Source organism: Anarrhichthys ocellatus, unplaced genomic scaffold, assembly GCF_004355925.1.
Source record: "Anarrhichthys ocellatus isolate YVR2014 unplaced genomic scaffold, GSC_Weel_1.0 scaffold3, whole genome shotgun sequence".
Taxonomy (NCBI): Eukaryota; Metazoa; Chordata; class Actinopteri; order Perciformes; family Anarhichadidae; genus Anarrhichthys; species Anarrhichthys ocellatus.
Window position 1 is genome coordinate 17510837 of NW_022280033.1, and position 22999 is coordinate 17533835.

The 22999-nt window shown below is 43.5% G+C and overlaps 1 protein-coding gene across 1 annotated transcript in view; it reads left to right on the forward strand.

Annotated features, from left to right (window-relative positions):
* The window catches only part of cfap46 (cilia and flagella associated protein 46), a 92822-nt gene that overhangs the window by 32240 nt on the left and 37583 nt on the right, over positions 1 to 22999 (forward strand). The window contains exons 18-43 of the mRNA XM_031874690.1: positions 287 to 476; positions 2848 to 2997; positions 4978 to 5088; positions 5945 to 6126; positions 6503 to 6634; positions 6762 to 6927; positions 7904 to 7976; positions 8321 to 8456; positions 8555 to 8738; positions 9184 to 9337; positions 9943 to 10166; positions 10279 to 10386; positions 10548 to 10709; positions 11117 to 11265; positions 11756 to 11854; positions 11934 to 11994; positions 12310 to 12462; positions 12833 to 13033; positions 13117 to 13223; positions 13418 to 13600; positions 14418 to 14556; positions 16441 to 16638; positions 18432 to 18620; positions 20279 to 20395; positions 21974 to 22156; positions 22377 to 22550. Coding sequence (XP_031730550.1) covers positions 287 to 476; positions 2848 to 2997; positions 4978 to 5088; positions 5945 to 6126; positions 6503 to 6634; positions 6762 to 6927; positions 7904 to 7976; positions 8321 to 8456; positions 8555 to 8738; positions 9184 to 9337; positions 9943 to 10166; positions 10279 to 10386; positions 10548 to 10709; positions 11117 to 11265; positions 11756 to 11854; positions 11934 to 11994; positions 12310 to 12462; positions 12833 to 13033; positions 13117 to 13223; positions 13418 to 13600; positions 14418 to 14556; positions 16441 to 16638; positions 18432 to 18620; positions 20279 to 20395; positions 21974 to 22156; positions 22377 to 22550 — 3925 coding nt within the window. The remainder of the gene's footprint in view (positions 1 to 286; positions 477 to 2847; positions 2998 to 4977; positions 5089 to 5944; positions 6127 to 6502; positions 6635 to 6761; positions 6928 to 7903; positions 7977 to 8320; positions 8457 to 8554; positions 8739 to 9183; positions 9338 to 9942; positions 10167 to 10278; positions 10387 to 10547; positions 10710 to 11116; positions 11266 to 11755; positions 11855 to 11933; positions 11995 to 12309; positions 12463 to 12832; positions 13034 to 13116; positions 13224 to 13417; positions 13601 to 14417; positions 14557 to 16440; positions 16639 to 18431; positions 18621 to 20278; positions 20396 to 21973; positions 22157 to 22376; positions 22551 to 22999) is intronic.

Here is a 22999-nt window from a genome sequence, read left to right on the forward strand (position 1 = left end):
TCTCAGAAAAACATGCGCTTTAAGCTCGGCTCTAGTTTCTGGCTGTAAGAAGAAGCAGTGAATGTTCATGGAAACGCACCAAGCTGTCCTTGGGCATAGAAATAATTACTTGAATGTTGGGATTAAGTGATATCATACATCTAGCTGTCCAAATCTGTGGTGCGTTTTTTTTTTTTTTACTTTCAGAAGGACTACAGTATGCTTTGGCCTGTAAGCCCAAACTCCCGTCCTTGTTTTTCTCCAGATGATGTCAGTTTGGAGCATTCTCGTTATTGTATTTCTTCAGGAACCGCACTCTGTTCGTGCTGCTCTGTGATGCTGTGGCCCGGGGATTGATTCAGCCTCTGTGCGGACCAGACAGCGCCGAGCAAGCCCCGCCAGGAGACGAGGGTAGAAACAGACAGGAGAAGGCTGCCAGTGCCCACGGGGCTTTCTTAGACCCTGCTGCCCTTCAGGATGTCCGTAAGGCATCTGAGGTATGTCGGTGTGTGGGAGTGCGATGCTGCTAATGTGTGTGTGTGTGTGAGTGAGTGAGTGAGTGTGACAAAATGTTTCTACGAGTAGATTTAATAATCAGTACCATGGAAGCGTTTGTGACAAACACTGACATTCGGTTTTGTTAATTTTCAGTGACATTATTGAAGAATTAGTCTTCGATCTCATAAAATATCCTTTTAAACTAACCAATAAAAGTGCCTTTGTTGCCAACATGTGCAAAGGCTCCGTATGTTATTATAAAATGATAACCAAAGTTGGATATAAACCTCCTATGTCGCAACACATTTGCATAAATGTTGCACACATCACTATAAATTTGCATCAAAATGTCCTCTCTTACATTTCTATTAACACTCATTAAATCCGCATTCATTTGCAAAACAATTAATGACATCACCATATCTGCATATAGATTCAGAAGCCTATCAACATAGAGAACTACTTACAACTATCTGTTCAGACTCCAGTGGTTATTGTGCAGTCACTAATTCTGTCCAAAAACCTCTGTAGCAGATACATAATTAATGAAATGGTAAAGAACAATCAATGAGTTCTAGAGGGTTTAGAACTCTCGAGGTATCATGTAATCATGACGACACGGGCCCCAGTCTTTCTGGCTCCTACATGTCCATACATCACAAAGTAAAGTAAAGCAAAATATTTTGGGTTTGAAGTTTGATTTGTTGCATTCTGTTGAAGTGAACACGATTGACCCTCCCAGGCTGATTGCGGTGGCTTGAGCTGCTTTTTGTTTTTCCCTCTCTGATCTCTCCACTGTGAAAACAAAGAATTCCATCATTCAAAGCTTAAGAACGGATCAGAATCTCACAAAATAGCAGAAAGGAGTGCGTGCATAATCTCTGAATGGAATTTGCTGAATCTTTGCGAGACGTGTTCAGAAACTCCAAGTTGTAATCTTTTGTGCAGATATGTATGAAACGTTTTCCACACTGTCGACTCTTTTTAAAGTTTCAAACTAGAGGTGGGCCGATAGTGGACTTTTATTGGCCAATATAAGAACGATAGTTTGGATGATGGCAGATTAATCGTCTGATGCCTATTGGCTGATAGTGTTGCATTATATATTTGAGAGATGACTTTCGTGGGGAGAAATAAATGTAAACGGGTCAGCTATAACACTAATACCACTTGTCAGCTTGCCGTAAAAATCAGCTGTTCCCAGGACGGCAAAGTTCTACCCTCCATTTTCTGACCTTATTATAGAATGTGTCGAATGTTTTTTTGTGAAGTGGCGAATTACTCTCCTAATAACAAGTAAATAATAGACGTCTAAAACATCATTCAAAGGCTGTTGTGCAATGTTGGCACAATGATGGCTGCAATGAACCCCCAAGGCAAGGGAAGGGGAAACAGTGCAGCTCACTTTCAACCTTCCGAATGTTCTCTCTTAATTTTATGAATTATCCTGACCTGTTTTTCCATGTTATTTTGGAGCTATCACACTTCATGTCATCCTCCATCAAGTGTGACTGGCTAGTAAGCTTCATATAAATCCATCACCTGGAATGTTCTGTAATTCAGCCCATAGGTCCAGTATTATTATGCTAAAAAGGTAAGTGGGTTCACCAAAACAGACAAGACTGTAACTGTAACTTAAGGTTTTATCTACCCACAATTCCTGTTCCGTTCCGTCGTAAAAATAAAATGGAAGAAAAACAAACCGTTAGCCGGTTCTCAGAGCTATTTTACGCCAGAACTACGTCAACAAGCACTTGAGAGACACTTCAACGGCGACAATGTAGCCAGACGCTTTGTCGCTCGTAGTGTGAACATAGCATCAGGAAGATATACAGTTTGTTATCCCCTTCATAGCTTAACACACATGTCGCTCCCGTGACTGTGTCTCGTCTCATGTCTCTGCTCTCTGTATGAGCTGCAGTTGCCAGTCGAGCCCTGTTTCCGTTCTCCTTTTCTATTCAAATGATCCACCATGAATATCGGCTCTAACTCCAGATGAAAGGCACTTTATCAGTGAATTATTAACTCAATTCCATCGCGTCTGTTTCCTCTTTGCTGGAAAGATAAAAAAAAGTGATCCTTTCCGATGCATTTTATGTAAATAGCCTGAACTGAACTCTTTCGTGTATGTTGGCCGTGCCTGCAGCTGGCAGGCTGGCAGAGGGCCTCTGGCTACAGAAAGGCTTCTTATAGATACATAGAATAATGTATGGTATTTGACAGACACTATGATTCACATTTACATTTTAAATGTCATTCAGGATCATGCAGCATCCTCACTGTTAATGTCGTGTTCTACTTATTGAGCTTCTCAGGCTGCTAATACCGCACCAATGCAAGCTCATTGTCGTTTTCTACACTTCCTCCCAGCTGTGTGACTTCGGCCTTCGCATGTCCACCTGTAACACCCCAGGGGAGGCCGCCCCCATCGCAGCAAGGAAACGGGTGGTGGCCACGTGGGTGCAGGTCAGGAGGCTGCTGCAGCAGGAGATTGGCTCAAAGATGGACACTAAAGATGAGGTACCATTCTCTGCTGGCTGGTCTATGATGTGTCATCATTGCTCAGCCTGTAGGAGATCATTTTGATGGATGGCAAGTTCTAGCCATAGACTGCACGTCTTTTAAATCTACCTTCCACAGAGAGGAACATATTAGTGTGTGGTGCAATCCCTGTCTGTCATAACAGCTAGATCATCACTGACAAAGTCCTGGAACAGGATCTCTAGAGAAGAGTGGGGACCCTAGTTCATTACATTGTAGTCCAGGATTGGGTTGCACCAGTTACAGTATTCATGAATCATTACTAAGTTTGAGCTTTGACTTCCTAAATTAGTCCACATGCCAGTCTAAAGAGCCCAATATACCCCGAGGTTTTATGTTAGAAATGTACAGTATGGGTCCCCAGCATTTAGAAGCTGCTGGATGCTAACTTGCATATGTTGGGCAGTTTGCATAATTGGCATTATTCACATGAATTAGCATAATCATCTGTATTTCAGCAATTACTTTGCTGATTTGAACAATACTGGAGTGCGTTTCGGGCGTTATTCAGGATGCCGAATCCTTTTCTGTCAATTTAAACCAGAAGTGACCATATTTCCACTCTTGGGCCAATATGATGGAGTTTTAAAGAACGCTGTATCGATGGGATCGAAAAGATAACTTGTATGTATTTGAAATAAATGGAATAACTTCAAATTAGTTATAAATTGAAAGCTATTTATAAACACAATAATCCAAACGATGCAGAACATTTTTAATGTTAATTCACAGACTAATAGCCGATACTTTGAGAAAACAATGGTACCACACCAAACTGTTGTGACTATTGCTAAATAATATCCTCAAATACGAGAGAAGGGAGTAAAACATGGACAAGTAGACCACATGAGTCCTGGAACGTGTTTAAAAACAAGTAAACCCAAAAGGCTCAGAGCAGAAAACTCACGGCACTCGTTACACAATGCGTTACAACTGGAACACTTTGATCGAGCTAGAGCACCTTTCACTTTCACTGCTCTCCACCGTTATGAACCATATCCTCATCGACGACCTCATCCTCTCCCCATCTCCAGTACATTGTTGTTGTCTTGCTGTGAGTGCGTGAGCGGTAGTCTGGGACGGGGCAGGCCTGCAGCTGCACTTTGCTGCGGTGAATGGCTTTAACCCGGCTTTGCTGCTCCAGCTGATAATGTCCAAGAAAAACAACAGAAACCCGTCAGTATTGCAATGTTTGTGAACTTATTTATTTTTTATTTCTTGGAGGGGATGGTATCCCTATGTATACTATGTCTGAGATTTAAAAAAAATCTGTTTTGAAAGCTTTTGTTGTCCAACACAAAAAAATGTGAAATGTAAAGAAGAGTGAATACTCGCTGAGACTGTTGTCATAACATAATCACGTCACATGCATAATGTATCCTGTATTACATTATGGTTCTTCTTTAATGGGCTTATGCTATTGTAGCTGATGACATTTTTATTCATCTTTTTGATGCGGTAGGTGCTATTTCCATATTACAGCATTGTATCCGCTGGACTGCGATCATCTCCGTATGCCATATTTCTTGATTGTGCGGCTCCACAGCGGGGACAGAAATGTTGGGGAAAGCGCTTATACAATTTGTCAGCTCACCACAGTCACCACAATCCTTTGACTGTTTGTCAGCCAAGAATTTGCTGCTCTGCATCAGTCGCTTCAGCCTGATGTGCTTTGAGTCACAGCTACACAAGGTTTGTTTCTCGCATTGCAAATTAATAAGTGCAGCGTTTATATAAATCCTTCATTAACTCATTTTCCACACAATAGCAAGTCATACATTATCAACTGAGGTCAGGAAACATGCAATATGATAATCCCACTGCAGCTTCATGTATGATTTATAAGCGAATAATAATACATGTATCTGTATTTTCTATAATTAAACATATAGGATTGGTGTGTGTTCAGCAGGGGACCGCGTTGCTCAGCGTGCATTGTTTTCTTCCCCGTCTTTGCAGTGTGAGAACGAGGAGGTGTCGGCGATGACGCGCGTGCTGGTTGCAGTGGAGATGCTCCAGTGCAACAGGAACCTGAGGCATGGGGAGTTCTGTGTTCCCGGTCTCCCGTCGGTACATACGTCTCTGCTCACGGTTTTCTCTACAGTAGCTGTTGCCCAGATGGGGACAACAGATGGCGAGGTGGCCCGTGTGCACACAGACCCTGTCTGCATCTCATCATGTGTCAATATCTTCAAAACTACTGCAGCTGCCTCCATAATAGTGCTTTAGTTGGGTCTAAACTTTGTAACTCTGTGGAGAATCCTTCTTCTTGACGCCCTTTGACCTTTTTCCACATGTTTTATCTTTTGTCTCTTATCCGTCCACGTCTCCTTGTCTCTCCTCCTTCCTTTCCTCCCCATTATCATTCACTCCTTCCTCTCGTCTTTTGAATTCTATACATTTCTTTTTTCCATCACCCTCTTGTCCTTCCTTTTCTTTTTTTCTCTCCACTTCTCTCCTTTAATCTTCTTCCTTCTAATGTTTCATTTCCTGTGTACCTCTAATCACTCACCTCACTCCTTGTCTACCTTTCCCTCCATCCCCTGACTACCTCCAAAATTTGCTCCACACCTTCACTCCGTACTCGTCCTTCTTTTTCTCATGCTTGTCTTTACTTTTTTGACTCAACTCCTCTGCTTACCGCCTCCTGTCTTTTCCCTCCCTGTTCTGCTTTTTGTCTTCCATCACACTCTTTGCCTTTCCCCCTTTTACTCTCTCCTCCCAATTTTCTCCATTCCCTCCCTGCATTACTTTTCCCCCCTCCCATATTTTCATTCTCTCACATTTAATTGCCCCTCGTCTTTTCTCACCCTCCCTTTTCTCTCTCTCAATCTTCCCCCTCTTTTCCCTCATCACCCTCCTCTCCTCCTCCTCTTCCTCCTCCCATTCACTCCCCTCCCCTCTCACCTCTCTCCTCGCCTGAAAGCTGGTGAGCATGGCGTCTGAATGCAGCTGGACTGACGCCGTGGTGGAGTTGCAGGTGTGGTGCCAGCTGGCTGCCTGCTGCCACCATGCTAAGGACCACAGCTTGGTGCTGCGCTGCACCGAGCGTGCTCTGCAGCTGGAAGAAGCAGCAGCAAAGAGCCTCAGCGCCATGCCCTGTGTTTTGTAAGTGTAGTTGGCTGATTACAATTGATTTACACAATAAGACAATTTTAGAAATGCCCGGGGTAGATCTGTTGTTTTCCAACTCTTTTAAAAAAAAAAGAGAGAGAGAGACAACATGTGTGTGCTCGGTTACGGAAAGCACTATGAGTGGGTGTTAGGAGTGGTTGAGATTTGTGCTTCCAAAGCTCTCTGAGGAGGAAGTGACATCTTGTGCATATACAAGAGTATTGCAGTTGATGAGCAAGCGTTGCTTTCCTTTTTTGAAGTTGCGAAGTATGCAAAGTTTCACATATATTTAGGGCATGTCATATTTATTTTTTTCATTTTGATTGATTTGACTTTGATTGGCAGCTAATGCATTTCCTCATATCCCTAGGTACGGCCTGCCTGCGGTGAACGAACTGCTGAGCAGTGCCGCTTGTTTGCGAGGTTTGAGTTTAGTCCACGAGTCCAGTGGAGATCTACACACCTACAGGGAGGCTATGAAGGTGCTTCTGTCCAGTGTCAGGTGCTGTTTACAGTCACATTATGTATCGAATAAAGCCATGGGCAGCCATAAAAGTTTAAAAAAAAGTTCCTCTTACTCGAAACCTTTCTAAACCTTACATGTGTTGGCTATCTTCTTGTGTCCATAGCGATGCAGAGAAGGCTGAGGATCCAGCGTTGTGTGTGGCAGCTGCCAGGCATTACTGGAACACATGTCTACCCCTGACTCAGTCTCCTGGGGAAAGATGGCAGCTCCAAGAGCCCCTGGAGAAGATCCTGACTGCTCTGGTTAACACCAACATCAAGCATGCAAACGTATGGACCCTTCATTAGTAATATTTACTCATTCACTCTAACCCATATACATTGTTTCCATGTTGGTTTGGACCCCCCCCCAGGTATTTGCAAAAAATGGCAAAAATGATCATTTACTATATAAAGGCACAAAACTGACGACATGTTGAAGACAAAAATTGTACATCCCCACACAAATTGACCCTCCAGATAAACATCAAAGTTTGAAATTGTTTCACAAAGGTTACATTTCAATGTGTGTGTGTGTGTGTGTGTGTGTGTGTGTGTGTGTGTGTGTGTGTATATATATATATATATACATACATACATACATACATACATACATACATACATACATACATACACAGCACAGCACAGCACAGCAACAAGGGAAACCAACAACACAGAGTCTGCCCCTCTGCTGAAATGCTCCAGCCCCGGCATCAGACAAGTCTTTCCCGACACTTTACATTTTTTAGTCATGCCAGCTGCTGACAGGGCGAAAGCTCTGCCAAAAAGAAGCACTAGCATCAAAATGAATAACAAGTGAGCAAAACAAGGATTGAATGACAGACAAACTGACCTTTCATGTTCTGCTATTTTCTTTCCAACAACTTCAGTTTGGTTGCTCTAAAGCTGAGTAAAATAGGCAGCACAGTTCTTTAACTTGCTCAGTCATCTTTAATTGATGAAACACATTTTCTTGAGGGCAGAAGTGTGGGGGGAAAAAAAAAAAGCGTCTCCCAAATGACGCCTATGGACAGCGATCCAGCCAGGAGGATAAACACGCCTTCCAATGCAAAAATGACTTCACATCCATAATTAACGGCTCATTTGAGGATTCAGAATGATGACAGATAAGGGGGCAGGATGATAGTCAGATAGCAATTTATGTTATACGTCAGTGAGCTTTGAGTACGACCAAACACCCACCAGCACCAGCAGAACTCTCCTGCTGTAGCGACTTAAGTGTTAATCCTTTCCCTTTTTATTTCAGAAGCAGGGCAAAGTGAAAGGCTCGCTCACCTTGACAGCACTGCCTCTTGGGAGTTCTAAGCATGAAGCAACAGGTGAGTGGTAGAAGAACCCCGACAGGGCTCAGTTGTGAAATCTCTGTTTGGTCATTTTCAGATGGCTTCATGTTTTGTTCTGCTTCCTGCTAGGAATCTGATTGACCGCCTATGTACCTGGTCTACTCTAACAATTTCTTGTTCCATCTATTATTTATATTCATTCCACAATAAACAATTACGCTTTTTTTTTTTGAAGCTGTGACATTTGCATTTGGATGGGCTATCTGGGAGAGCTGAGTTTCTTAGATCTACGCTGATAATGGCGTTGTGAACACACACTTACATGACAACACGGATCAAACATCTGAACAGAATTCCTGTGTATCTATGCATGTGAGCAGATGAAGAGGACCTCGCCCTGAGAGCAGCCATATACAGTCTGTTGCTCCACATCCACATCGATAAAACCGACTGGAAAAGTGCTCTGCAGCTGCTGGACCGAGCTATCAGAGACATGCCTCGCACCAGACACCGGCTGTGAGTAAAAAACACAGAAAAGAAGAAATAACACACAGGGGAGGGAAAGGATACGAGACTGACAGAAACATATGGTATTGTCCTCTGTGTTTTACCAGACCGCTGCTGAAACACAGAATACTGCTCAAAGCTCAACAGGGGAAAAGCGTACTGACGGACATGCAGAAGTTACAAGACGAAGGAGAGCCGTGCTGTTCACTAATGTGGCACCGGGTGGCACTGTGTGCTGGCAACATAACCCAGCAGCTCACCTGCTACCAGAAGTCCATCACCTCTCTGTCGGTAATGTTCTGGCACCATATCTGTATAATTACTTAAACCTGGTACGTCAGCAGATTAATGCAGATAGATCATGTTGGAATCTGTCATAATGGAGAAGTCTAGTCTTAAAGTTATTCCTTTTATTTATTGTGTCTTTTGGCACTGAGCAAAGGTAACATTTTTATCTAAGTCTCTAGCACCATCATGTGGAGCCACTACGTCAGTGTGACTGTGTTTCCAAGTTGTCCCTTGGAATACAGGAGGAGAGCCTCTCAATTGGGGATAAATTAAAGGTTAGGGTAAGAGTTCGGCTTAGGATGAAATAAATCCTTTCTACCATCTAAAGACGTCACTTCATCCCAAGCTCCAGGCCACATAAAGGACTGTTTCCTGTCAACTATTAAACAAACACAACATGGAAAAAACAACAACTTTTGATTTGATTGACTTTTGTGTTTGTGAACAGAGTGAAGAGACTCCGTGGCAGAAGGTCAGCCTTCTGCTGGAGTTTGGAGAGTGGTTGTACTGTCACAACTTCCCCGAAGCCGATGCCCAACACCAGGTCCAGTGGGCCATAGACATCCTTCTACACTTGGAAAGTGAACAGGCAGAAGGATCAGGTAGAACGCATCGACTCATCTTGTTCATTGTATCACAACTGTGTGACTGACCAGTTAGTTGTGTTAATTATGCTACCGTGTACTCTTAAAATCTACAGGAACAGATTTTCAGAATTCCCCTTGAGGGACCCATGTGGGCAACACAGTGTTAGTCTGAGCAGTAACATCTGATCCGTCTGATCCAGAAAGGAGCTGTGCCACAGCTTTTTGATAATTGCATCAGCAATTTGTACCCTCATTTAGATTGTGTAAACATTAAACAAAGCAATTATTCTTCAGAGGAAAAGAAACTGACCAGACAAAGAAGCAGATTTCTCAACCTCCCATGTGAGCATAGTGTAGCGCTATTTAAAAGACCGTGAGAGGTCCTTTGTACTCTCCTGCTATGAGCCCCATTAACTATTCCCTGAGAGACCAACTGAACACCCAAATAACAGAACAAGTGGAAACTAATTACAGAGATATGTGCCTCTGCATTGTTAGCTTCATTTGTTATTCTTAGTGTAATGGCCGCTAATGATGCTGTGCAATTATACTTCCAGATTATTCTACACATCTGTTAAACTCTTTGTCACAGTTAATCTTTCATGTTATTTTTCCTCTAGAGGACGACTCCAAAAAACAGGATCTGAGCTCAGTGGAAGGCGAGTCCCTGGTGGGAGTACGGGGCGTGTTATTGACGGAAAGTTTGTCGGATCTGAAGGATGTGCGGCGCCTCGACAGCTTGGTACGAGCACACGCACTGCTCGCTGTCATGGCGGACAGGACTTCACCTGAGCACCAGCTTAACCTGCTCAGAGCCTGTGTCTTTGTGCTGCGGATATGGCAGGTAGTGCGTCTCTAACTCTGACAATGTGGACGATGAGGCTGTTGTTCAAATGCATAGTCGAATGTTTAAGTTGTGTGGAGCGTGCGCATGTGTGCACCGTCTGTCACTCCAGGTGTCCATGGCGGTAGTTTGGGAGATTTCCAATGAGATGGCAAAGAGCCAGCCTCCGACCTCTGCTTCATCCAAAAGGGACAAAGCCAAGGGCAGAAAAGGGAAAGCTGTAAGTCTTATTGCTCAAACTTCATTTTGAATGTCGTTGTTTTACACGGCTTAGTGTAAAGCCCTAGGTATTTACCTTCGAATGATAAAGCGATTGCTTTACTAGTTTGTCAATAACAGTCATTTACCGTTTAATATATCAAAATAATCTGTTTCGACCAGCCTACCCCTGCAGAAGAGAGACATAAAGCCGTTGTCTTGGATCAGGAGCTTCCTTCCACGCCACAGGACTGGGCTCGCTACGTCTGTCCTGAACAGGCCCGGCTCATCTTCAGAACCAACACTCAGCCCCACTGCATCAATGCACACAGCATTACAAAGCAGGCAGGTCTCTCAGTGTCATCACTATACCGGGTATGGTGTTGTCCCTCATTTCAGTCTGGTTTTCAGCATAGCAGGGATTGTAGCTGCTGGTTGTATAGAACTAATGGTGTAGCTGGGAAAAAAAACATCCACTTGGTGTCAATGTCGCTCTAAGATGCTGTTATTTGTTGGTGAAGAGGAAGTGCATTTATTGATCTCTGTGGGTCACATTCTGATGTTATAAGAGGTTGAAACTTCAGCATTCTGAAATCAATATGTGTTGTACCACCAAAATGGGATGGAAGTATGTGTTGAGACACTTCCTGTTCTGATAAAGCACCGGATAGTATACATATGTAACATTTTTCGGCTATGCCCGTAAGAATATGATTTTTATTTATCTTTTTATATATGTTGTTTGGCTGCAGACTCAAAGCCTGTTTTATCTCGACCTGCTGGAAAAGGAGCTCCACTCCCTCTCACTCGACCACCTGACGCTGCCCATCATGCATCTTGCTGAGACCATCGCTCATGACCTTTTGGATAGGAGGAGCCTCTCCGACCTCTACCGACTGAGGTAAGAACACTGGGGAGTTAAACGGGGAAACTCCACAGCTCTTACATGTTAAAGTCCTTTGGGAGTAGTACTGCATGTGAGAGGAAATACACACCCGATCACACTCCAACCGATCTGTCCGCAGTCCAGTTGCATTGTGGGTAATCTAGAGGCCAGGTTTTGACAGGGAAGAGGAATGCATTGAATTAAAAACCTGGTATCTCTGGTTATGCTGCATCGATTTCGATCCTTTTTCTTAACTGAACATTGCAAGTTTGAAAATGTTATCGAAGTGCAATGCTAAATCATACAAGTTTTTAAATATATTATATATATTTACTTTAATTGAATTGTGTGCCATTACAAGATAATGATTTGACTAAAGTCAAACTTGCTTTATTTACAGTCAACCGTCCAAACCCAGAATCAACTCATAGCCGAATGAGTTACTTTCAGAAATAATGAAGTGACTTTTTATGTCTCTTGTGGCTCTTTCTTCTCCCCCAATTAGAATTGTGAGGCGCTGTAGTCAGCTGGGTTTGGAGACACATTCACCGTATCAGGAGAAGCTCCTGAATCTGAGTAAAATCCAAGAACAAGAACAGATGGGGTAAGACAACACGGCCGTACAGATTTATTGCTTGTACACTTTGCTTAAATGACGTGTGATCTCATGTTCATGGTTCCAGGTGCCACAAAGTGATGGCTTTGTCACAGGAGAGAAGAGGCCTTCACAAAGCTTCCAATCAGGTGCTTCTTACAAAGTAGATATATCGATGTTTTCAATTCTGCTTCAAATAAACTCAAAGAAATGACTATGAACATGAACAACGTTTGACTTATTCTAGTTGTATCACTTCTTAGAGGGTTGTTAGCAATCGCTCACAGGTGACTTATATTGATGGAGATTGGCTATGGTATAGTTCTTTTATAATATTTCTTTTCTGTTGCTTCCATTCTTTCCCATGGTGGTGTGGATGCTTGTGTGTTTTTGCACTTATATACAGTATGTCTTTCCCATTTAAATCAATAAAAAGTGAATAGTCTATTGTGGTGATTTTTCAGACGGTGGAGGTGGGTGGAATGGCTGGCTTTGGGCGACCGAGGAGTGATGTGTGTGCTCAGGACATCTGGCTGGACAAAGCTGAGGTTTGCCTCAGCATCGGGCTCCGTCAACCAGCCAGGCAGCTCCTGGCAGAGGCCCACTCTGTGGCCCTGGTGAGTTAAAACAGAAGAAGATCGCAGTTTGCGAATCTGACCTTTCACTCTTGCTCACATAGAATTCTGTAAAACAACATTACTACCTTGGTTCAACGTTTTGTTTTTTTGTTTTTTTCTCACTTCAAGGGGATCAGAGTCAATTTGTACTTGCCCTTATACAAATAGTTTTATTTATTAGCGGTTATCAAATAACAACAAAGATAGAGTTAAATGTCATTTCATCTTTATTTAAGTAAATGAATCTTGAGTTTTGCCCAGATTTTGTAACACCACCCAACTAAACTCCTGTTTCCAGGCTAAAATCTAGTAACTGAGTTTTCTGTTTTCCATTCATCTATAACGATTACTCATTTCCCCCTCTGTCCAGGAGCTCAGAGACCTGAAAGCAGTGGCTAGAAGTCTGCTCAGTCTGGCCACTCTGGCTTGTGAAGAGCAGAACTTTGGGCAGGCTTTGATCCTGCTGGACAAAGCCAGCGCTCTGGGTGGGGATGAGGAGTTCTGGTACCAGCTCACCCTCACCAAGCTCAGAGCTGTAGTGGGCCAGGGAGAGCAAGACGCACACACCAAGGTATAGAAACACAAGCTTCTTAAAACCCTCTACGAAACAATTACCTTGAATACTTTTCCCATCATGCCTTTTTTCTTTCGCAGGCTGAACAGATTATAAAACAAGGCTGTGTGGCTCTGAAGCTGGTTCTGGAGCAGCGGGTAAACCGAGCCCCAGGAATCACTTTCTTGATCACCTCATTAGAGATGAGGTAACCCCAAACGTCTGTGGTCATCACAAATCACCCCTCTGTGTTGTCCTTTTTATTTTGGATTTTTTAAATCATTTTTAAGCTGCACTAGTAGAAATATGCTTTATTTGCAGGCCTTCCTGTTCAGAGGCACAAGATATGGGAGAAAGGAATGTAAATCCTGATCCTATGGGGTGTGTTTCGTTGTGTTCCAGGGGAGCCATTGAATGTATACGTGCCCTTGGTGGCAGTGAACCCGGAAAGAGATTAAGCAACGAGGTTGTGCAGAGGCTGATGGCCGCCTGTGACACACTCGGAGAGTGTGCCAGTGGTTTCACTAAACTCGGCTACAAAGAACACGCAGCGGAGACGCATGTGGAGTACGCACATGGTCTGAGGTGAGTCAGTCTGGAGCCGTACAAAACGCCGTATGCAAATACCATGTTTAGTCTTACTTGAGTGCATGTAGATAGCTTTGAGAGTTAAATCTTGAAAGTCAGCACATAACAGTTATTTCATACGACTATTACACCTACACCAGACTCAAACACAATGGGTCTCATGCAAGAACATTAGTTAAAACTTACCTAGAAAAGTATGCTTTCACCCTCTTGTGGCTGAAACAGGCAGTACAAGAAGAAACATTTAGAAAAATCACTTCCCAAAACTTAGTTTCTCTCCTTGCAAAACTTTTTCTTCCCACCTGTTGTTAAGTCATAAACACAGAGGAGAAGACAATGTAGATCAGACTGAATGGATCACCACAATGTTTTTCTTTTGCCTCTCAGGGCTTCTGCAGCTTATGCTGCTGAGCTGAGATACGCTGGCAAAATCTAACAAACCTCTCAGTAAATTGTGAAGCAATGATGATGATGATAAAATGGTCAACAGAATATTATTTATACATAATTTAGTTGATTTTTAATGTCATTTTTAATGTATTGATATTGGGGAATATGATTTTAGGGACTGACCACTTTCTGACCACAAGAATTTCATTTTTACCGAAGAGAAAAATCAAAGTATCATGAAATTAGTGAATGCCACTAAGTTTTTAAATCACTCGTAGTATCCACATAAGAACAAATCCGATCATATAAGTTGTTCATACATGAGGCTCAGTCTGCGCTCATATACTCTGTTTGACTACGTTTGTCTCACTCACACAACCGTACGTTTCCATCTGTGTTCACCCGTCACAATATCTCTCTGCAGAATCCTAGCCAGCCGTACTGCTCACACAGAAGACGAACAGCGCTTCCTGCTCGATGGCCTCTCCCAAATGCAGCTGGCTGTGACAGAGCAGGAACATGTGGCGCTGAATGCTCAGACGCTGCTCCCCCCACAGGAGGAGGTAAATAAAGTGCATGCACGTTCGTTGAAAATCCATTTTTTTTATTGTGACGATGTCCTTTAGAAAAACCTCGCGGGGCATTTCATCCCTCACACCTTCAGAAAAACACTGCGTCTTCTGTCATCCACACTCTTAACCGGCCACTCTACTTAACGTTCTTTTGATGACACTGATCAGCAGAGAATGTGGCTGAAGATGAACACCAGCACCAGAGGACGGAGGCATTACTCATTGTAAAAATTAAAAAAATGAGCTTTGAACAACTGTGGGTTTGCTCGGCTGTTACTCTCCAGCTCCGAAGCTGAGTTCTGGCTAAAACTGCTGGCCCATTAAGGACATGTGCAGACGGCAAAATGTTTGATCCTATTTAGAGGAGTATACGAGCGTGTTTGTCAGCGTTGAGAGAAGAAAGGATTCTCCTGTGAAAAACCCTTTTTGTGGCTAAATAACAGAGCGCAAGGCTTTGTTTGTGCTCTGCGCGTCTCATTTCCAAAGGAGTCTAATTAACCGAATCACAATTAAGCAGCTGCATGAGGTCATTAAGGCCCTGTTGTGTGTATTGCTGTTCATATCTCAGAGATATTCCGACTCAAGACAGGTAAAGCCTCCATCACTGCTTCTTGTCAACATCAGATGGGTCGCACGAATCCCGCTTTATCCAGACACTAACACAAGCTGTCACACAGACGGGGTTATCTGAGGGCTTCCAAGCCAGAGACGGCCCGGCATAACACCGGCTGCTGCAGCATTGACTTACATGCTGATGGAATCCTGAATGAAAGGTGGATCAAACAACTCTCAGATCTACTGCGAAATCATGCTTTTGAGTTTTTTTTCGTCTGTGGATGTTTTTGTTTGTTTGTTTTTTTTAAAGGGATTTTCAGCACCAAAAACCACAGCAACAATACAAAACCCCTGCATGTTTTCTAGGGCGTCCTTTATGCAATGTTAATGAGAGGGGTGAGAGAAAAACTACAACATGTGATGGTGGATGTTAGCAGATGTGATGGCTGAGAGTGAGTCAAAAAAGACAGACTTCCAAAAATAGAGATGAGGCCGAAACACGTGGGTGAGATTAGCATAGGTGACATTTATCATTATTCATATTCATCATTGCCACAGTAGTATTAGACCAGTGGACTCGGTGAGGTGCTTCACGTTGTGGACACGTTTCAAAACCGACTGCCGATCCTCAGTCTTTATCTCTACATTGAGGTCCTCGGACCAGACGATGCGTTGATGGTCAGGGGTCAAAGGTTGGCACGGAAAGAGAGTGTTGAGAAGGCAAGGAAACCAGGAAAGCGATGAAGAAGTGGATCCTTAACAGAGCAAAAGATGCAAACGTCCCATCAGTACAAGAGTCTGTGGATCCCATCAGTACAAGAGTCTGTGGATGTTTCCCACTGGAGGCTGGGTTGTAGCAGTGAGTGTCCTGTCAGCAGATGGCGCTGCTGGCCCATTAAGTCTTAATATCCAACCTACATTGGAAACAAGAGACCACAGCTGGGATCACTGGAATCATGCTCATTTATTCATTTTCATGAGGGTCATGTGCTAGCTTTTGTTCCATGTTCAATTTGGTTTAAGTTCGTGGTTTTCCATCCCATTCAAACCTCAGCCCAAGTTTCTCATTCGCCATGTCTCACAATACTGCTTGCCTAAGTTTGCTGTTTGTCTGTGAGCTCATGGTCACAGCCCTCTCCTGCACCCTAACCCGCCGCTTGAGAACAATTGTTTCCAAGTCAGACTTTCTAATATCCTAAAGTGAAGGTGCTTCTGATTTCATTTAAACAGGGAAGCAGATGGACTTCTGTGGAGTTTTTCTTTGTCATTTAAACTTGACTTCCTTGAGTTTTTTACGCCGCTGCTTTCATCCTTTGCCAGAGTCCTGGAGTGTCACTGGCAGCCGCGCGGAGGCTGCTGCGTCTGCAACTGGCCCTGGCAGAGTTTAGTCTGGCCGTGCTGGAGGAGCACTGTGCTGAGACGACACGCCGAGCTCTGGCCCGCCAGAGGAAAACCTCTGCTGAGATAGCGCTGGAGGAGTTCACACGCTGCCCACCTGAGCCCAACTCCATAGAACAGGTTAGTCGGTACAGAAGCACCTCAGGTCTCCGTTACGACCTACTCTATTCTAGTGCTATAACATCAATTAATGTAGCAAAAGAACAGATTATGCTAAAGCTCTTTTACGGCAACAAACTGTTGCATTAACTGGTCATTTTTATTATGAGGGTGTAGCATGTTATTTGAAAGAATAAGTCATTATTTTATCTTTTTATCATCACCAAGTAAAAAGATCAACAACAACAATTAGTTCATCCTACTCAGAAATAAAGCTTACACCTAAGAACTCAGAGAACTCCTTTGTTGTTCAAAACGATTTAAAACACTTTAAGAGCATTGCATTACAAAGTATGACTCTAAACATCAACATGTTTAAGATCCATGTGAATGAAGTCCAGCTCACTGTAGAGGTTAGAAGGTCAGCTGCGTATCATTGCCACTTGGGGACACTAACATGCAATGTAACACCAGGCTGCCCTCATCTGTGACCACACGTGAGCAAATCTGTTGTGGCTAACCAACACACTACAGTGATTGTTTAGCGTCTCTCACACAGCCCTGGTGTGCTTTTAAATAACCGCATGAAGTGCTTGATTAGCAGTTATGTATTATTAATCACTGTCATAACCAAACAAGTGCAGCAACAAGCCATCACTCCAAGACAGCTCCCCACCGGTGTGTTTGTCTGGGACACCACCGCCCAGGATTTAAGCTGTTTGGAGTGTTTTGCCTCGATTTGGAATATTCATTTAGGATTCCTTACTAGAGTGCTGGGTTTAGGAAAAGTAGCCACGGGTCAATGGTAAGCATACACTCTCGTGACTCCTCTAATCTAATAATAATAATCACATTTCAAAATCTATTTTACAAAGTGCTTCACAAAGGCAGCAGAGTTAAACAGACAAGTCATAAATTAGGCAATGAAAAAAAACATTTGATGTATAAAAAAATATATAGTGTAGAGAAAGGTAATATTTCCGACGGTTCAAAGTAAACTATAACACAAGTAAAATCAGGGAAGGCTTTCCGATGAAAGTTTCGTATCCTAGAGGAGATCACTGACTCGGCCGACCTGATTTTTCTCGTGCCGATCGTTGCAGAGACTCGAGGCCTTGACTGCAATCGCTCTGTCCCCTTTGGTTTACAGCCGGGCCTCTGGAACAGTCAAAAGGAAAGTAAAAGTATGTCCTGGCGCGTACGGTGCTAAGAGGTTAGAGATCTAGCAGGGAAAGATATCACGAAGAGACAATAAAGTAACCTGTAAAATCTTAAAAGCTCAGACAAGAGGGATGTGATCACGTCTCTTCCTTCTGGGTAAAAGCCTGGCAGCTGAGTTCTTTACAGTCTGGATAGATTGTTTTTGTTCAGGCATGTAAAAAAGCTGTTGAGATGAAGTTGTGTAAAATTGTCTTAAAAGTATTTTTAACATATTTCTCAGACGTTATTTGTGGTGTGCTGCCGCAGGCCAGAACAGGATTTGTACACATGCATGAATGTATGGAGAGATGTTAGTCAGAGCGACGGGGCAGCCTCACCGGACAGTTGGGGTTGCCTTGCTCAAGGGCTTCATATTTCCTCCACAGGCACCGCGCCTCCTTCCACTCTAAAAAAAAAAAAAGTACATTAAACATGTGTTAGTATTTGCTTCCATTATGGGGTTTCTGTTCAGCCAAGTCCTGAACGTCAGTCAGTCAATGCGTCCAGTGAAATGTAGCGAGGTTTGTGTTTGTCGTATGATAGCACAGGTAAGAACATCGCCTGTCCTCCATCCATCTCCTCACGTGACCGTAACTCCCTTGGGTCTTGTCCAGGAATGGCTGAGTGTGGGCAGTACCTTGGGGCAGGTGGTCCTGGGCCAGCTGACTGCGGTCAGCTCTCACTACCCGGACAACATGCAGGCCAGAGCTTTCTGCCTGAGTCTGATGGGAAAATACCTCCGACTGCTAGCTGTGCAGGAGGACCCCATGTACCTGTGTGCTCGCTGGGTCAGACATGAACAGGTACTGTAGACAACACAAATGTTCATGTATATAAATGTACACGTACAGTATGTCTGGTGCAGAGAGGTGTTTTATGTGATCTGATAGATGTAAAGAATCACAGGGAGTATCAGGAAATGCAATGAAGAGATTTGAAATTGAAACACAGAACAATATATTTAAATTCGCCAGTTTGTCACCATTGAAATACATCTCTTGGATCGGACGATACCGTTGACGATACCGTGGTGACGCCAACTCGGACTGCGAGGAACCTGGGTGTGACCCTGGATGACCAACTGTCATTCTCAGCAAACATGGCATCGGTTACACGCTCCTACAGACTCCTGCTCTACAACATTAGGAGGATTCGCCCCTTCCTCACTGACGAGACGGCGCTGGTGCTCATCCAGGTCATCTCCCGCCTGGACTACTGCAACTCACTACATGCCGGAGCCCCGGCGTCGGCCATCAGACCTCTGGAGCTTGTCCAGAAAGCTGCAGCTCGCCTGGTGTTCAATCGCCCCAAGTTCTCCCACACAACGTCCCTTCTCCGTTCTCTACACTGGCTACCTGTAAGAGCTCGCATCCAGTTTAAGACTCTGTTGCTAGCCTACAGGGCAGTGAAAGGAACAGCTCCTTCCTATCTCCAGGCCATGGTCAAACCCTACACCCCCGCCCAACTTCTTCGCTCTGCTGCCTCGGGGCGATTGGTTGCCCCGTCGCTCAGAGGTCCCTGCGGCCGATCGACCCGGTCATGGCTGTTTTCTGTCCTGGCCCCACAGTGGTGGAATGAACTCCCCACTGACGTCAGGACAGTGGAGTCGCTGCCCATCTTTCGGCGCAGGCTGAAAACTCACCTCTTCAAAAAGTACTACCCTGAGCCTTCCACTCAGCACTTATTGTATTCATACTATTTTGTTGCACTTATTGTATTAGTTTGTTTCTGCACTGTACGTTGGCTCTGGTTTATGCTCCGAGATGCTTGTTTAAAAAAGGAGATGCACTTATGACTTCTGGTGACTAGTAGTTCTCTTGAATACCGATGTTGAATACACTTATTGTAAGTCGCTTTGGATAAAAGCGTCTGCTAAATGACTGTAATGTAATGTAATGTAATGTCTGGGGACCAAAGATGATCCTAATCTTTTGATTTGAGAAGTTGCCTTATTAAGAACTTTATAGCACGGAATAGATTCCTAAAAAAAGGTGTAAGGAAGAAACATATAACTGTAGTCATGTGACCTCATCAGCTGCCATACCTGGTATTTATTTCCTGACATCTCTGCCTGCACCCGATGATGCTTTTAGAGTAAAACACAAAATCTTTTTTGTCCTTTTATTAGGTAACTCTGCTCCAGGCTGTTTATGCCTTCAGAAATGTTGTGACCACAAAAACAACATACCAGAAACAAACAACAGGCTGTCATATAAATCTCTGGGGGATTTTATTCGCAGGATTTATTTCCCATTTTTTGGGGAATCCTGATGCATCCACATACACACCAACGGAGAAATAACCTGGAAAAAGTTGCTTATAGCTTATAGTGATTAGAGGGATTGATGTCAGCTTACATAATTGCGGACGGAGAAGTTCAGGTCTTTATGGTTTGTGATCATGAGGGGATTTGGCACTAATCACGCTCATTGTTCTGTGATCTTGAAATAACTTTGTGCAGGAGGAGGCCTGGTCCGACCCCAAAGCCGTTTCCGCGGAGGAGGAGAACTCGGAGAAAGACGGAGAATCAATCAGACGAGAGGCGAGGGTGACCTCTGCCAAAAGTGCTGAGCTGCAGGTACATACCTCCTGACAAGTGACCCCATCCCTTCTGACTCATCTCTAATCTCAGGTCTTCATACTGAGCCTCACATCTCAAATCCCCCGGAGGTAACTTTCTGGGCGCTCTCATATTGAAAGTCTGCGCAGAGAGATCTACTGTCCACATAAAATAAGCCTCGAATATATTATTTATGTGGCAACATTTTGGAATATTGAGTTAGATTCAAGAAGTAATGTTGAAAGGTCGAGTCTTGACTTGGCTGTCTGTATGGAGATCGATGAAACAAAATGTAATGTATCATTTGGATCGTATCAACATGAGATGAATACCTCCACAGACAGCTTTAATCAGGTGATGTGTTCTGCTGTAAACTAGCATAGAACCTTCTAGCCTTATGTAAACATAAATATGTGAAATAGTCTGTGCCTTTTACCTACAAATGTGAAAGCAAAGCATTAATAACACCTGGTTGATGATGCAAGAGAGGTCTTTAGAGGGGTTAAAAAAACATACCAATACAATATTTAATTGTCCTCTCAGTTTCAACGAAAGATATTCAACCACTGAAATATATTTAAGTATGAATAACTATTACGGCATATTATGGCCGTTATAGGGTTAAAGAAAAGAAAAACTGAGCAAGGGAAAATTTACAAGAAAATAACTCAAATAGGTTCTTTTCTTTTGAATGTTCTCAGTGTTGTTCTTGTAAATTTCCGACTTTAATCCCAGAAAACTTTTCTCTGAACATTATCCTCCTCCTGGCTCTGGATTATTATGTTTTACTTCCCTACAACGGCCCTAATTCAGAAACAGTTCCGCTCCAGCTAAAAATGTTTTTAAGCTAGGTTAGAAAAATAACTTCCACTTTCATATTATGCAAGTTGGAAATGCAAAGTTCAGTCTTGATGTAGATATATCACTGAGAGCGCATGAGAGGTCTATGAGATGTGAAAAAACCAACATAACCCAGCAGTGGGTAGATGGCTAAATTGAAAGATTACAGGAAATAGTTATTTTTTGGAGTTGGACCAAAAGGAGAAGTTTTTCAAGTCTTGCTGCAATTGTTCCTCTTGTCCATACTGGATGTGAAGAGCTCACTTCCTGTTGTAAATCCAGTTCAAGAGATGGGCAACAAAACACACAGTCTTTGCTCTGTGTAAAAAATGCACTCTACAACATAATAGAAGCTAATATGAGGCTTCAGTAGTCTGAGTAAGACAAATTAAGTTACAGTCTTTGAAAAGATTCCCTGTTTGTGGTAATATCCCTCCCCCTCAGCTCAAGAAAGAACTGCTGTCCACGCTAACAGGAAAGCACTCTTCAGCCAGTAGTAAGCGTGATATTAGCTTCAGCTGAACAAAGGAATGTATTTTTATAGGAAAAGACGACTGTGGATGTTCTTTTCTCCTGTCACAAACTATATCAATCACTCACATTAGAGACGATTCATGAAAGAATCCTTTAACAGCCAGTATGATGAGGAGGGATGATTACAGGGTGAGGGTGACATAACCCTTACCTGTTTGATTGATTGATTACACAGACTTACTGATGCCTGCATTTTGTGTGTGTGTGATTTCCTCTTCGCAGCGGAGGAGGCGTAGAGCCCAGCAGCTGTTGGCACAGGCCAGTAAGGCATTGGCTGAGGCCGTCAGCCTGTGCCTCCAACACAAGCTGCCCTCCTCCATCCTGGCTGATGCCTCTCTCAACATGTTGGAGTGTCATGGCCAGTCTGACCCTGCAGCGTCAGGTCAATACCTTGCCCTGTTTCAGGTATTGTGCATCAGATCATATGTGCCCGAGTCTCGTTTCTGTAGGACGTTGCACATAGAGTACATCGTATGAAACAGTTGTCCATATGATGCATGTAGGACACCTACAGGTGTCTCTGTGCACATCACAGTCCCTTGCATTCCTCGCGGTATCATCACCCACTATAATTCCTGCTATTACCAACAGCGCCCTCCTTCATCTTCTGTTTTTTTTCCCCCAGAGCTGCCATGCTGTCGCTGCGATGTCCGAGGTCCTAAGCTCTGCCTGCGCCGGCACCAGTGCGTCCCAGCTCTCGGCTCTGCTCAGCCTGCACAGGAAGCTGCTCCTCTCTCAAGAGGAGAGGCCCAGCGGCATGCTGAAGGGAGCGGAGGACTCCCTCAATAGCCTCTCCAAGGTAGCGGGGGTCACCAAACCCCACCACTCATGATTTATGGATGCTGTCATACTCTGCTCAGTAAATTCCCTTGATGGCGGACACACACTATCGGTGCTGTTACGGCCTTTGCTCTGAATGCACTTCTGAAACCACACAGAGAAGAGGAGCTTCAAGAAAAAACACTTCAAAGTTACACCAACATGCACGAGTAGCTACTGTGTGTGAAAACTCGAGGACATCTGCAGCCCTATATAATACATATAATATATAATACAGCAGGAATCTGCCCCCTAAAATGCAGATTAATCTTTTGGAATGTTAACACAGAAGTATGTTAATGTGTAAATATTAGAAGTAAAAATGTAAATGAATAGTTGCCTTATAATCAACCAACTGGTTATGTGATATATTACTGTATGCAATATAGTCCTCAATTTCCCTCAAAGCACGTTGAGTGACTCGTGCTT